We start from the raw sequence: 15,426 nt of genomic DNA on the forward strand, positions 1-15,426 counted from the left end.
TCAAACCCTGGACCTTGGTGTTGTCAGCACCATGCTCTAACCAACTGAGCTGAGCAGCCAGCCCCTAATGTGATATTTTTATGTCAGCCGGAGAGGACTAATACAGCATTCTAACAGCCAAATGCCTCAAAGGAAAAAGTAACTTTTCTTTTTTTCTGGGATCTTTGCCTCTTAGAGAGTCTTTTCTGGTAGCTATCTGATATCTTTAAACAGATTTTTAGAATACTTTATTCAGGTTTTCTGGTGATTTTTGTGGGAGGCTCTGTCTGGTGCAGGTAGGCCTTAAGTGTAAGTGGAAACCCCTGGCTTCTCCTGCTGCGCACCTTCCTCAGCGCCCACCCCTTCTCACTCTGCCGCCTGATGCTCAGTGGCCCTTTCCATTTGTAGTCATGTATTTCTTCTGTTCAGAAACATTTTCTTCAATTATGTCTTTGATTTTGTCCTTTCTTCCATTTTTTCTATCTTTTCTTTCTGAAACTCTTGTTAGATTGACACTGTCCTTGTACTGAAACTCCACATTCCAATCTTTCTCACTTTCCCTTTTTAATTTTCTGTGATGGGAGAGTACTGTGATTTTATTCTGCAGTTTTTTAAGTCCTCAGCCCTGACTATTCTACTGTTCTGCACATTCATCAGGTTTTAATGTCAGCACTTCTGTTACTGATTTTCCAATTCTTTGTCTTCTTATGAGTCTTCTTTCCCAGGGTGGGTGTGTCTGCTTCCGCAGCCTCTCTTCAGAAGGGAGGGATTGGCAGGTGGAGTGTGCGACCTTACGTTTCCTTGTGGGGTGTCTCGGCCTGTGTGGGGGGGACCTCATGATTGCCAGAATAACAGCACTTTGCTCTGGCAGTGGGCACTCAGGGGGCCCCATGCTAGCCCAGCAGCTGTTCCTCTCCCAGAGAAACCCCGACTCAGCCCAGGCCTCTTCTCAGCCCAGCACTCACCGTAGGGGCCTCCTAGGCAGAACGCTTTGGAGTGAGTTCTAGAGTCTTAGTCTGGGTGTGGTGGGATCAAATCCTTCTGTGGCCTGCACTCAGGGGTTGGGGGACAGGGTGGAGAGCCATCCTGGCTGGGCTTTCCCTGCAATCCTTCAATCAGCCACCCTTGACCCTGCCACTGCCCAGAAGCCCTGCCCAGCAGCTGGGATCACCCACCAAGCCTGGAGTTTCTCCCGAGCTCTTGCTTCCTTAGTTCTTTTCGCCTCGCGTGTTGTAGGGTATGTTTTTTTTCTATACTCTGCTTCCTCTGTCAACATAATCTCATTTGGTTCTACCATTCCGAGATTTCCTGCCACTCTTTTGTCCACTGATGGCATCCTTTTGTGTTTTCCCATGCTGATACAAACACTGTTTGGCATCTTTCCTGTCATGTAAAGGATTTGGTGTGGGTGGGAAAGTGTGGGAGCAGTTATGTTTTGATCCAATATTTATGCACACACAAATTGAATTCATACCGTAATAGCTTTATAGCCTGCTTTAAAAAGGTTTTTTTAAATTATTTTGGGGTGGGGGCACTGGCTATTACAGAGATCCGAATCCTTAACCTTGGTGGTGTAACACCTCACTCTCCCAAGTGAGCTAACTGGCCAGTTCTATAATCTGCTAGGGGTTTTTTTGTTTGTTTGTTTGTTTTTGGTTGCTGCCCAGTATGGGGAACCAAACCTTGGTGTTATCAATACAACCTGCTTTTGAAAATGTAATGTCGTTCGAGCATCTTTTTCTGTTATCAACTACTTTTTTTACACATTACTATTAATAGTGACATAGCCTTTCATTATATGAATGGACCATCGTTTAATTTTTTATTGTAACATATTTAAGTACTGTGTATTTTTACTTTAACAGCTCTGGAACTGCGATGTGTCTTCCATCCATAGCCTGCCATACTTTAATGTGTATGTGGTACATACAGTAATGTTATGTTTTATAATTAACGTCTTGGAGTCGATAACATACTAATTACTATGGCCTCTGAACACTACCTACCCTAAGTCACACCACAGCCAACAATCTGGTGGGGGTCTGATCCCCAAGGTCCATCTTGCAAGGGGCTGGCCCTTGGAGGTCTCCACCTCCTGGAAGCACAGCCTGAGCTGGCCATTCTACCTAGGGATCCTCTGGCCAGGGCTGGCCACAGTCGAGTCCAGAAGGAAGGGACTAACCCCTGGGACCTGGCTGAGGTGGGCGTTGGCTCTGACTAGACCTCTCATGGAGAGATATCACCAGCCCCTCCAGCCCCCCCATGGTGGCTCAAGAAAGTGAATTTTTAAGAGCTGAAGACGGCTTGTGCAGTTAAAGTCCGAGGGAACTTGGCGCTATGGACCAGTCTGCTGGTCCTCAGGCAGGATGGAGGCAGTTCAGACAGGCAGTTTCAAACGCAGGCCCTAATGTTTCCTAGCTTGGTGACCCTGTGCAGTCCAACATCTCCCCCATTTGCGGTCCTGCTCAGAGAGCTGCTGTGAGGCTTCAGTGGCAGGACCCAGCCTGGTACTTCTGAGCGACTGGTCCATTCCACTGAGGGCGTTAGCGTACGGACAGGGAGAGCCCGGGCATTCTAAGAACACATGCCCCAAAGAACAGAAAAGGACGTCCGCAGTCTATGTGAACACCTGTTTTGCCTGTTTCGGCAGGGTCTAACCCCAGGTTTGGAGCAAGGAGTAGCACTAACCGCCCTGCTCCAATCCCAGTCGCACTGCGTAGTCACGTCGCGACCTTAGGCGTGTAACTTAACCTCTAAGTGCCTCAGTTTCTCATTTGTAAAATGAGTGTGGTGAAGACTAGCTGAAGGGCCCAGGACAGCATTCGAGGAACATTAGCGAAACGGTCACAAGACTGGCCTCCCGCGGTGCCGCCGCCCTCTCCCCGGGGCGCCTGGCTTTCATTTGTTCAGAAGGCCCCAAACTGGGACTGGGTAAGGTGGGAGAAAGGGAGCCGCAGGGAACACAGCCCGGGTGAGGTTCGCAGTGAGAAGTGGACAGAGAGGAAAGAACACCCCGTACGCCTGGTCCCCGTCTTTAGGGCGCCCTTTCCACGCCTCCGTGCACCCCGCAGACTGAGGTGAGGACGGACGGTGCGGGCCTCAGCGAACACAGAGCCCCGCTTCGCGGAGAGGGCTCCCCGGGGCACCCTTGGCTGCCTGCTTTGCTCACCCCGAGCTCTTAACGAGGTGACACTCGCCCCAAGTCGGTGAAGGAAGTGGAGCCGTTCCCGAGGTAGCACTAGCCCCTTGCCCAGGTCCTCTGTGGCCACACAGGAAATGGGTTGGTGGCCTGGGCTGCGCCCGGCAGACCTACAGGAGGGGCCGGCTCGGTGGACGAGGGCGCGGCCAGAGTGGTTCTCAGGTCTCGGAACAACGCGCCTCGGACCCCTGACGCCGCCCAAACCCCTGGGACCCTCGCCGACCTGAGCCCCCCACCCCTGCCCAGTGCCCCCCCGAGACCTCGGTGACATGAGAGTCCCCTTCCCAACGCCCTGGGTTCCAGGGGCCCTCGGTGACCTGAGCGACCCCTCGGCCTGCGCCCCCGGGCGTCTGGACCCGCCGGGGTCGCGCGGGGGCCCGCCCCGTGACGCATTTCCAACCACCAGGAGCCACGGCCAGGCGCGCGCCCGACGTCCCAGAGCGCGCCTCATGCACGCGCACACCCCACGTGACCCCGCGGTAGCCAACCGGGCGCCGGCATTTGGGGGATAAAGCGCGGCCCCGCGGGCAGTTGCGGCGGGAGAGCGGCGGGGCCGAGAGCGACTCACCCGCTGGCGCTGCCCGTGCCCGCCGCCATGTCCGAGGAGAAGCCCAAGGTAAGCCGCGCCGCCCCCCACCACTCCAGCCCGCCACTGCCGGCGCGGTCCTCCCTGCCCGGGACTCGGCGGCGCCTCGGGGACCCGCGCCCGCCGGACGCCGTGGGCCACCGCGCCCCTCCCCCCGGTGGCGCCCGCTTACCCCCCCCCCGCGGCGGCGCGCCCCGCCCGACAAGGCCCCGCCCCAGCCCCGCCCCGAGTAAGCGTTCCGCCCTCGGCACACGCCCCGCCCTCAGGCAAGCGCCCCGCCTCCTCCTCCGCCCCCGCCCGACGCCTACCTGTGAGCGAGGCGCCCACCGTTCAGCCCTGGCAATGGCCGCCACCACCCCCACCCCCCCCCCCCCCCCGCAGTCCTCGTTCCCCGGCGCCGTATTCTCTGCCCCGGCAGCCCCTCAGGCGCCGGTCCCGCGCAAACGCGCAGGCAGGGCAGGAACCAGCGGTCGTGCCACCACAGGGGGGCGCGCTCCGCTCGACTGAGCAGCCCTGCCATCCTTTCCTGGACAGCACCCCCATCGCGGCCCCGGGTTTGCGGCCGCCATCGCGCCCCCCGGCTGTACCCTTCATCGCTCTCCGGGTGTGCGCCCCCCATTGCGTCCCTAGGTGTCGGCCCTCCCATCGCGCTCCTCGGGTGTGTCCCCCTACCAGCTGTATCGCGGACCTGGGGCGTGCGCCCTTCGTTCAGGTGCATTGGCTCTTATTCCCCGGGAAGGTCTGCGACTGCAGTCGTGTTGACTATTAATAAAAACAGAACATTTCTGAAACTCTGCCTCCGTGCTGCTGGGGTCTGCTCTAACTGCGCGGAAGGTGGATTGCTGCGCTGAGTGCCTTGCAGGCAGGCTACCTCTGGTCACAGCCCAGCCCTGGAGGTGGCCACTCTCCTGTACAGAGGAGGGACCGAGCTCAGCTGCCCAACTCGCAGGGACAGAACTGGGATGGAGCCCTCCGGAAAAGTCCATGGCTAGGGCCTCTGGAAGTCTGCACAATCCTTGCTGTAGTTTGAGAAGAGGTCAGACTCCAGGAAAACCTCCTCTATCCAGATGCAGTTGGATTCCAGCTCAGCTTCTTCTCCCTTCTTCCGTCGTTTGAATAAAAACCTGTTAATCCTAGGCCAAATATGCTTTCTTTATGTTTTTGTAGGTGGTTTCCTCTTATTGAAGTTTAAACATAATAAAATACATGTGATATTAATTTCTTCAGCGTTGTCTAAACTTAACTCTACTGGGTGGTCAACTTCCATGGTCTAATTCATTTGAGTACATTTATTTTAACTAATTCGAAAATGACTAAATGGCTGCCGCCTCCCAGGCCTGGCTGACCATTACCTGCTGGCTGGCGGCAGCCCACTCCTCTGGGCCTGGACTCACAGGTCAAGGCAGTGGTGGAAAGAAGAGCTTGTGGTTCAGCTGGGAAAGCAGTTCTGCCTCCCCTGGAGAGCTGAGGCAGAGGCTTGACTGGAGTGAATTGAGGTCGCTGTTTTTAGGGTTTCATTTTCCTTAACTCATCAGTTCTCTTGCTTATTAGGAATTTACCAAGAGTCTAGGACAGGCCGTTTGTCCTTGTTGTCCCTCTGTTAAAGAACACAGGTGCCTTGGGTCATCCTTCCCTGCACTAGTCCTCCCGTTGCCAGGCATGGTTGTGCCGGGGCTGCGGCTGCTGCCCTGTGCTCCTGCTTGTTTCATGGTCTGGTCCCTGCATCTGTGTTTGGAACAACACCCATCAATGCATCCTTGCTCTCGAGATCCCCAGTCCCACCTGGCTTCTAGTCATTCTAGTGCCTTCACATGCATTGCCCAGTTGTCCCCACACTGGAGAAGAAGCATCAAGTTTGTCATGCCAGTGCATCCCGATGAGGGGGTGGAGGGCACCTGGCTGCTGGCCCTGGACTGGAGTGGGGCTGGTGAGTGCCACCACGGGACATGTTTCTTCAGGCTTGCTGCTGAGCTTCTCGCCAGTGGGTCCACTTCTCAGGCCAGTCCAACTCCCTGGACAGAGCTGCACACCTACCCAAGGTCTCCAGGAGCTGAGCCCAGCTCAGCCACGGGCCCTCCCAGCCCCCTCACATCCCCCTCCTATCCAGGGAAGGAGAGAGGTGGATGTATGAGGAACATGGCCTGGAATGTAGCACGCTTGCTCTGAGCCCTGGCCTCAGCTGCTGAGGGCATCAGCTCCTCCAGGTCTGCACCATCAGATAACGGTCAAGAAAAGGCTGAGGACTGCATGGTGGTGCGAGGCACAGAAGACACTAGACGCTGTCCAGACTTTATCTCCAGATTGCCTCAGAGGGGTCCACCTCACTGTTTCCTTCAGAAATAAATGACTCTTATGGCCTCCTGTGTTCCCAGGCAGTGTGGACTGGCTGCAGGTGGTGTGTCCCATGGGGTGGTGGCTCTGGAAGATAGAGCAGTTCTCTGAGACCTCACTTTCTCTCCAGGCCCAGCTGCCCCCCAGCTGGCCCACTGCCCCTTAATTCAACTTTTTACACCAATTCAGAATGTGTTTCCAGGCAACTAGAAACTCTGATTATTCATTTGTTCAGCACCTTTGAGTAGATCATAAGTTATGTAAAAATAAAATACTACAAACTATGACTGTTGAGACTGCCCGTGTGAAACTAGGAACAGCATGAAGGAAGGTCTGCCCCATGCTGCCGGCTTCCCGGAGCCTCAGATAAGTGCTGTGAGAGGCCGCATCTGCACACCGTGCTGTTTTTCCTAACTGCGGATGCTCTGCTCTGTCCTGTTTTATTTTACCAATCAGATATAACTATATGTAACCTGTGAATTTGTGTTTTTACTAGTTTCATAAGAGTAACTTTAAAACAAAGGTGGATTTTCTGATTCTTCCTAGACTTATTAAACAGATCTTTTTTTGTTTGTTTGTTTTGAAAAGATGACTGGTAAGGGGATCTTAACCTTTGACTTGGTGTTGTCAGCACCACACTCTCCCAAGTGAGTCACTGGTGGCCCTAAACAAATGTTTTCTTTGAATTAACAACCTGTGGCGCACTTGGTGGCCTTTCTGAGATGTTGGCCGCGGTCATCTGGTGTGGTCTGAGCCATTGGTCCTGCACTGAGATGCTTCAAAGCATTATTAAAAATGTTTGGATCCCTATGAAGCCCTACTATACCCAGGTTTACCAGGAGATTTGGGTAGGAAAGGCGTTGGTGGGCTTCATCATTTATAAAATCAGGAGTGCTGATAAAAGAAGTAAAGCTTTGATAGGTTCGAGGCTGGGCCTGCTCATGGTTGGCATTAACTAGCTGTACTTGGCGTACAGACTAGATGAAATGTCAGTCTGCCTGAAAACTTAAGCCGTGTTAGATGGAAACATGCAATGTCGCTGCGCACTTGGATAAGTATTGAGTACTCCCGGCATGAATGAATACAGTGAGATGCACCACTGGAAAAAACAATCTGTGACGACTGGAGACTGGCATTTTCTTACACATGGATGCTCAGCAAGTAGAAGTTAAAAATAAATTCTGTGTAAAATAAAACAATCACACGAGCGATTGAATTGCTGGAGAATTTCAAGGATTAGGTTGGATTAGGTTGTTTTTGGGGGGTGGGGGGACAGCTGGCCAGTACAGGGATTGTTGGTATTATAGAATAGGCTGGTTTTAATGACTTTAAAAAGCCCAGTGATTACCTAAAGACTTACCTTTTAAAATCATGGTTATTTTGAGACACAGTTTTGAGGCCATTTTCCTCTCTTGCAGGAGGGAGTGAAGACAGAGAACGACCACATCAACCTGAAGGTGGCCGGGCAGGATGGGTCAGTGGTGCAGTTCAAGATCAAGAGGCACACCCCGCTGAGCAAGCTCATGAAGGCCTACTGCGAGAGGCAGGTGCGGCTTCCGGAGGCTGGCACGCAGCAGGGTTCCTAGTCTCCCGGCATCTCTAGGGTGCCTTCCGCCATGCTCTTTGTGCTGCAGATGTGCACACCCTGGTTCATTTTGTGCGCTTTTCCACGGGCTGGGTCTTGCTGGTCATATCCCTGGATGTCCTTTAAAGGATTTCTCGTCCCTATGAGCCTGTGAATTAACAGGTGGATCTCAAGGCTTGATCAGCTCTGTCTGGCGGCGTCTTCTGATCACTGTTGGGGATTGATGCTCAGATCTCTTCATTGGCAGAGTGGTGCACTGTAATGCCATTCTGCTGTTCCTTCTTCATGTTAGTTGGGCCTTGATGGACAGACGCTGACCCCACCCACACTTTGGTTTTCCAGTTTGCTTAGGAAAGGCACAAAAATGCTCGATTCTTTCCCTTTAGTTAGCACTTTGCAAAATGGTGAGCTGATTTATGGGCATCCTCTGGCAGTGACCAGCAAGGGCGGTGACCAGCAAGACCGGTGACTTGAGGTGGTTGTCGTCGGTGGAGTTATGAACTTGTGGGTCAGGCACACCCATGCTGCGGTTCTCGGGTCTCGAAGCCTTCACCCTCGCGCAGGCCCCTGGGCTATGTGCGCCTCCGTGGCTGTGCTGGTGCTGCAGGCTCTGCGACGGTGGGCGCTGCGACGGTGCCCTCCGTGGCCCTCCCACCAACCCCACGCTGGCGGCTTCCCCAGGCAGCAGACGCCGGCCATGGGGCGCGCCCTTGAGTTCTGTCTGGGCTTGGTTAGTGCTCTCCGTGGAGCCTGCCGTTCGTTTGTTTTCGGCGGCTGGCCTCTTTGGGGGTGAATCTCGTTTATAGAAAAACTGTGATACGTCACATGCCTTCCTCTTCGTCCTCCCTGCCCCGCAGAGGCGGCCGCCGTTGTGCGTTGTCAGTGAACGACACTCTCGCACCAGTCCTCTGCGGGTGTCCCGACAGCCCAGCTGGCTCACTCCGTCCCCTGTGTGCGCCGTGCCTGCCCAGAGAGCCCTGCGTCTCCTCCGCATCCGCCGGCCCTGCGGGGAGCCGCGGTATCCTGCCCGTGCCGTCCCCCCTCCGCGTGCCTACCTGCCCACTGCCCCTGCTCAGCTGTCCCCTGCCTGCTTGACCCCTGCCCCTGGACCCATGCCCGCCTGTCCCCTGCTTGATGCCCTCTGTTCCCCGGCCTCCTGCCTGTGGCTCCCGAGGCCACCGTGCAGCTTCCTCCCAGAGCGCCGCCGGAATCTTTCTGGAAACATCCTCGGCCTCCCTCGCGTGTCGTTTTGGGACTCAATGTCTTCCCCTTTTCTGAGGGAATGCCCTCTGGTGTCTTGGGGCCCCGCTGGCAGGAACATGGACCCACGCACGCCCGCGTTGCCTGCTGGGCCACCTGCACGTCCGGTCTGCAGCCCGGCTGTCACTGTGGGAAGCCCGCGGCGCTCCAGGAGCCCCGGCCCACGCCCTCCGCACCGTGCGCTCCTGCTCCTCCTGGGGTCGCTCTCCGCGCTATGATTTTGGTGGTTTCCTCCCCCTCCGTTGTTTTGCTGCCACTGCTGGCTTCCTTCTGGGAGGTTTCCTGAGCTTCACGTCCCACTGTATGTGGACATTCTTATTCCTGTCGTGATTTTAGATTCTGAAAGATCTTGTTCTTCCTCGTTCTTTGAGCGTCCTTTTTTTCTCGGTAGCAACCACGGTTTTCTGTATGTAGCGTTGTGCTTTTGCCTCCCTAAGAACTTTGAATGTGTGTGCGCGCCTGTGCACGTCTGTAATGTGTGTGTGGGGGGGTGTATCTGTAGTGTGCAGTGTGTGTATGGATATGTGCTGTGTATGGGGGGGTGTATCTGTAGTGTGTGGTGTGTGTGATGTGTGTGTGTCTGTAGCATGTGTGTGCCTGTGAATGTCCTTGTCTCCTTCCTCTCTGCCCCACATTCATTGCCACCTGCTCCGGCCCGACCTCTCCCACACCTGCGTCTTTGCCTGCATGTCCTCCGGTCCTTGAATGACTGCTCATACTTAAGCACAGAGGACTGCACAGCTCAGGAGGAGCGCAGTGTGGCAGTGTGCATGGATTGGGGGTCCTGGGGAGGGCCCGGCGGTGCTGACTGAGAGCCATCCGTGCAGGGAGAGGACTCCTCCCGCGCAGCTGGAGGGCACTGGGTGCTGGCAGCAACTTGTCTCTGGTGTCCTGAGTCCAGAGCTTTGTGTCCACCTCTCAGAAAGCAGACCTTCTGTGTGCTGCCTGCAGGAGGGACAGTTGCCTGGCCTCTTGGGGTTGTGGGGCTCTGACTTCAAAGTTCATCTGGTGAGAACTTCAAGCAGCCTGCAGACTCAGCCGCCACTGGTCTCTGCCTCTCGGGCATGACAGTCCCTCCACCCCAGGCTTTGTTCTCACCTCCCGCCCATGGCCTCGGGTCTAGTGGTGCCAACCCAGTAGCGACACCCTCTGTCTGCTGGCCCTGCCCTCCCATCTCTGTCCTCATCGCTTGTACCTTTTCCATTTTTTACGTCATGTCAGTGGGGTTTCAGGAGGGAGCTGAGATGGACGTTTCATTCCCATCTGTCCTGTTTGAGTGAAATCAGAATTGCTGCTTCAGTGAGTGTTGCTGGCCTGGCCACATTTACCTGTGCTCTCAGGACATAGAGAGTCTGCATCCCCTACCTGCTGGCCTCCTCAAGGCCAGAATCACCGTGACTGCTCCCAGTCTATGGTCTTGCTTGTCCCATCCCTCCTTGCCACCTGACCCATTTCTCTCTGAAAACTTCTTAAAGGGGGGCAGTGGTGCCAACTGTGTGGAAGTCCTGCTCGGCTTCCAGAAGACGGTGAGTCGGGGCAGGGCAGGGCCCCGGGAGCGAGAAGTGCTGGAACAGTGATTTCTGAAAGACTTGGTGTTGGGGCAGCATGTGAAACAGATTGTAGGCCCACAGGTAAGTTTTTTATACTCGACCAGATTATACATCTGTATTTAGATTCTGATATTTTGATATAAATGTTTGTAAATGTTTGATGTTTTGAATTAAGGTGTGTTACCTGGAAATATGTTATGGTAATTGTTTTTTCTTTTCAGGGCTTGTCAATGAGACAGATCAGGTTCAGGTTCGATGGGCAACCCATTAATGAGACGGACACTCCAGCACAGGTAGGAAGCAGCTGGGTGTGCACAAGGCCGCCTCTGGCTTGCACTTGAGTGATCGCCATTTGGAACGCTCTTATTTGAGAATTTATTGATTGGTGCTCATATAGAATGCTTCACTTTCTCTTAATGATTTTAACTATGAGATTATTTAATTTTTAACTTTTGAAATTAAATATTTCAAATGACAAAACTGTACTTTGTCAGACCTCATCCTTGCCGTATGGAGATGGAGCCCGAGTGCTGGGACCCTCACACAGGGCACGGGTGACTCAGAGATGCAGCCACCACGCAGCTCTTCCAGTCAAGGCTGGCCAGGCATAAAGGGCACCTCAGAAGCCCCTTTCCACTAGTCGTGTGGACACTTAATTTGCAATTAGTCAATTTCTAGCTGGCTGACTGGCTTGGTTCTTGTGGCCGCTAAGCAATTTGCACAGGAGGTGTAGGTGGAAGGAACGTCACTGCGCCATCAGTCAGCATGGTGAGTTTTCCTTAAGTGGACACGCATGTGATTTGGTGCATCACTTATCGTGCATCATACTGTAGCAGAAAGAGCTCTGGACTTGGAAATAGAAGATCTTTTAACTTACGTTCAAGTTGCAGCTCTTGTCGTTTGTCGACGATGACCTTGTAATTGATAGTCACTTAATCTCAGAGAGTTTCAGTTTTGTCTGTCTGCAAAAGGAAGATAATACCTGTTTTTTCTTTCTTACAAGGTTGTCAGAATCAATTGGAATGTTTTATGTGAAAATGTTTTTACAAAATGTTTAATATTTTCATTATGTAATATTAAAAATATTTTTGCAATAAATATTTAATTTCTAGCTGCTTTGAAAAGCATACAGTGCTAAGACAGTGGTTGGGACTTGAGCTAGGTGTCAGAGGCAGGTTGCAGGCAGACAGGCGAGGAGCAGACGAATGCTGCCTGGGTGGGCTCCCTGGCCTCTGGATTTGGGGGCTGTCCCTCCAGCTTGTACACTGCTGCCCAGATGGTGTCGTGGCAAGGTGAGGATGGCCGAGAGCCCGGACAGGACCTCTCTCCAATTCTGTTGGCGTTTCTAGGAAACGCTGCTCTGGCTGTGGTCAGTCTCTTGAGTTGGCAGAGCTTCCTTTTGTTCAGAGAGTGGAAAAAGATCAGGGTAGATGTTTTTGTGCCACTCTGTCAGACTGAGAGAAGAAAGTGGGAAATGTGAGCCCCTCCCTGCCCTCAGGAGGAGGGGAGGAGTGAGCCTCCCTGTGTGGTCTGCCTGGCTCAGGACTTGATGGCACTGACCCACAGCACCTGTTGTGAAGTGCACGCCTCCTGCAGGACTCCGAGCCACTAATCAGATGCTCTTAATTGGAATTGGATTTCATGTAGTTTTCAGTGAGAATTTTAGACATTTCACTGTATTTTTTAGACTCAGTTTTTCTATCAGTTGAAGTTCCTAGCTGTGAATGTTTTTGTGAGTTATGTGAGGGGGACTTGGTGAACAGATAGGGCTCACTGTAAGTGCACAATAGGGCCTCTTGCTCTTGTGTGCTGCTCATGAGGGGAGGACAGGAGCAGAGGTGTAGTTGGCACTTCAGAGGACACTGGCAGAATTAGCATTCTCCCTTCCTCTGGTAAGAGAAAACTAACAAGCTTCCCTCTCTCATTGTGCCTGTTGCGATGACTGTGACAGCTGGAGATGGAGGACGAAGACACCATCGACGTGTTCCAGCAGCAGACGGGAGGTGCGAGGGAGACACGCTGCCTGTCGGTGCACGGCCTCTAGAAGCACTGTCCCCACACCAGGTCACCCGTCCAGGTCACCCGTCCTTGCATTTTCTGTTGAATAGTGAGCACGTGACACCAACCACAAAGGAGTCTGTGGAAATGCGAGGACATTCACCAAAATGACCAAAATGATTTTCCTCTCTGACGTACTTCGAGTGCAACTCAGAATTGCATCTGCAGGGACGGAGCTACTGCTTCAATCGGGCCAATCAGAATTGTTATCTTTGTTTGGGTAAAATGAGTTGCGAGGTTTTTGGGGTTTGTTTTGTTTTTGTTTTCATTTTGTTTTTCTTCCCCCTCCTATAAGTTTTCCCCACAAACTTGTGGCCTGAATGTCCGCGTTTAATGTGTGGACTGCACTTTCCTCCCTGGTGATGCAGTTGCTCTGCACTGCTCATTCTGAGCATGGAGAGTGTTCCCTCAGTGGGGGTGCGTCTGTTGGACAAGTGTTGGGACCATGGTGGACGTGGAAGACAGAAGCTCACTTGCTGTTTGTTGTAGGCACAGGATTTTAAAATACTAAATTTTGCAAATTTAAGCTTTGTCAGCATATGATAAAGTTGAAGGGAAAATACTGGAATCCTTCTTAAAAAGTAAAAAAACAAATGAGTCCTTCAGTAATATGGCCCCAAGTGCTCTCTGCTCCTTGAATGTGTCCCCTGGGGGTCTGAGGCCCAGGACCCCACCACTACTCCATGATCAGTACCCAGTAATTGGTACACAGGCAAAGACTGGCACTACAAAAATTGGCTTTTCTCCCTTTTTTTAACGTAGAAGAAAATACTTACCACATTTCTCATTTGGTAATAGTGTCGTGGCCTCAGATCTCTTCTAGTATTTGCTTCTAATGAATAATTATGGTTTATGTATAAAAAGTAACATTAAGTATTGCTGAATTTGCAGTTACGTTGCTGTATGAAAGAGCTATGCAGAGTGTGGTGACAAATGATATCTGTGGAAGGAGGGCCTCGTGTTCTTTTCATGGACTTGTGCTATGCTGCTCTTTGAATACGTATTGGATTTATGCATTAGTCTGGTGATTACAGTTCTGTGAAATATTTGGGGATCTGTAAACATTTTCATAGTTCTGTCCCTTTGTGAGGACCCACTGCTGCTGATGGCCCTTTTCTGCCCTTTTTACAGTCACCTGAGCAATGACCGTCTTCTCTTGCTTGCTTGAAATCTTGCTGAAATGCTCTTCTTCCCTTTGTTTAGCTGTATGGGCTCGGGTGAAATGTTTGTTGGCTCTGTGTGTTTATTCACCAATTTGTACATTATTTGTTGTCCTTTACTACTGTAAACAGTAAATATAGTTTGGTATTCTGTCTCTTGACTTATATTAAACATTTGAAGGATGGGGCATACTGTCACAGTTCAGTATTTGCACTGACCATTCAGCGAGGCCACTCAGAGACTCTGATTTAAAAGCTGGTCACTGGGAAGTTCGCATTCACCTGATGGCTCCTGCCCCACCCCAATCCATTCTGTCCCTCCTGTTCAGATCTGCAGTGCTGGTCCAGCATCTTTCCTGTGGAAATGCGTTCTCTCTCCTCACAGAGCCCTGTGGCTGCCAGCCGATCTGAACTGGCATCATGATGATGCATCACTCTTCCTCTCCTGGTTTCATATGTAAACAGAGGATGGATTTTGGAGGCAGATGAGTCTGTATGATAGTCTGAGGCTTCTCAGTTTTTCTGGTGTTTTGAATATGTCTGTTTTCCTTTGCGCAGTTGACAACCTACTCACTTGTCTGCTTTGAAACTGAAGTGAACTGATACTAACTTGGCTTTAAGAATTTCCTAGTATACCATGATGTGACAAAACTAAGGCTGAAAATGACAGAGCTGTTCTGGTTCGTCCATCGGTTGAGTAAGCACAAGTTGGAAGATCAAGGGCAGCCATGCAAACAGCGCTTGATTCACTTATACGAGCAGAGACATGGATGAAAGCATGGTACAGAGGTGGAGTCATCTGCCAGGTGGGGGAAGAGGCTGTTAAGGCCCAGCAGAAGAACCCTGCACTTGCGCTGGTGCGAGAGGGATGCTTCCCAGGTGCTGCAAGTTAGAGAAGAGCAATGGCCAGTTTACCTGGCTGCGTTAGACAGTGCTACTTGAACCCCCACACACAGCACCTGACAGCAGAAGGAAGAAAAGGGTACATCCTCTAGGTTGTCTTTTATCTTAGAAATTTTCTAAGTTCTGTGTTTGGAAAAATAGATCCGTTGGTATTAATATTTTTTAAAATATTAAATTACATGAAACTAACTCCCAGAATCTTTGGGTTAAATTGATCCTTCAGGAGGAGACATGCCCTAATTATCCTGTTATCTGTGCCTAGGGTCTCAACTGAAACTTTCCCAGTTTTTGCACTGAAGGGTCCACATCCCAGCCACTCTGGGCTGTCACCATAGCTGTGTTCCACAAGTGCATGGTGGGAGAAACGTGGTGTTGGTATTAAAGTTCTACCAACAGCACAGGCTAAGCTGAGATCCTAAAGCTTCAGTTGCCAAGATGTAAAAGAAACTGATTTTATTCATCTCTTGCTGGCCTCCCCAGGTTGTGTTGCTTAGGAAAGCCATTAAATAGTACTTTCCTGCCATTCAGAACCCTTGAGACTCCAGTACCAATGAACCCAAATTGCCAGATTTAGCAAAAAAACAACAAAATAAAACCAGGATGCCCAGTTAAACTCGAATCTCAGATATAGAACTGAATGGTGACCGTGAGGAGGAGGAAGCGTTGTGGAGATTCTGCTTCTCTGAAGATCAGGCCAGTGTACCAACCACACTGAGGTGAGAGAGGAGCTTCCGTCTTGTGTAAGCAACTCGTATTTTGGGTTTTTGTCACTTGAAGCTTAAACCAGTCCTGATGCAAGCTGTAAACCACATTTC

General features: G+C 51.8%; 1 protein-coding gene across 1 annotated transcript; it reads left to right on the plus strand.

The window, feature by feature from the left end:
• The first annotated feature begins 3,694 nt into the window (after positions 1 to 3,694).
• Positions 3,695 to 13,859, plus strand: LOC134376040 (small ubiquitin-related modifier 3). Its single transcript, XM_063094734.1, has 4 exons — positions 3,695 to 3,794; positions 7,514 to 7,642; positions 10,712 to 10,783; positions 12,442 to 13,859. The coding sequence occupies exons 1-4, from the start codon at positions 3,774 to 3,776 to the stop codon at positions 12,532 to 12,534; spliced, it is 315 nt and encodes a 104-aa protein (XP_062950804.1). The 5' UTR covers positions 3,695 to 3,773; the 3' UTR covers positions 12,535 to 13,859.
• The last annotated feature ends 1,567 nt before the right edge of the window (positions 13,860 to 15,426 follow it).

The sequence above is a fragment of the Cynocephalus volans genome, chromosome 1 (genome assembly GCF_027409185.1).
Source record: "Cynocephalus volans isolate mCynVol1 chromosome 1, mCynVol1.pri, whole genome shotgun sequence".
NCBI lineage: Eukaryota > Metazoa > Chordata > Mammalia > Dermoptera > Cynocephalidae > Cynocephalus > Cynocephalus volans.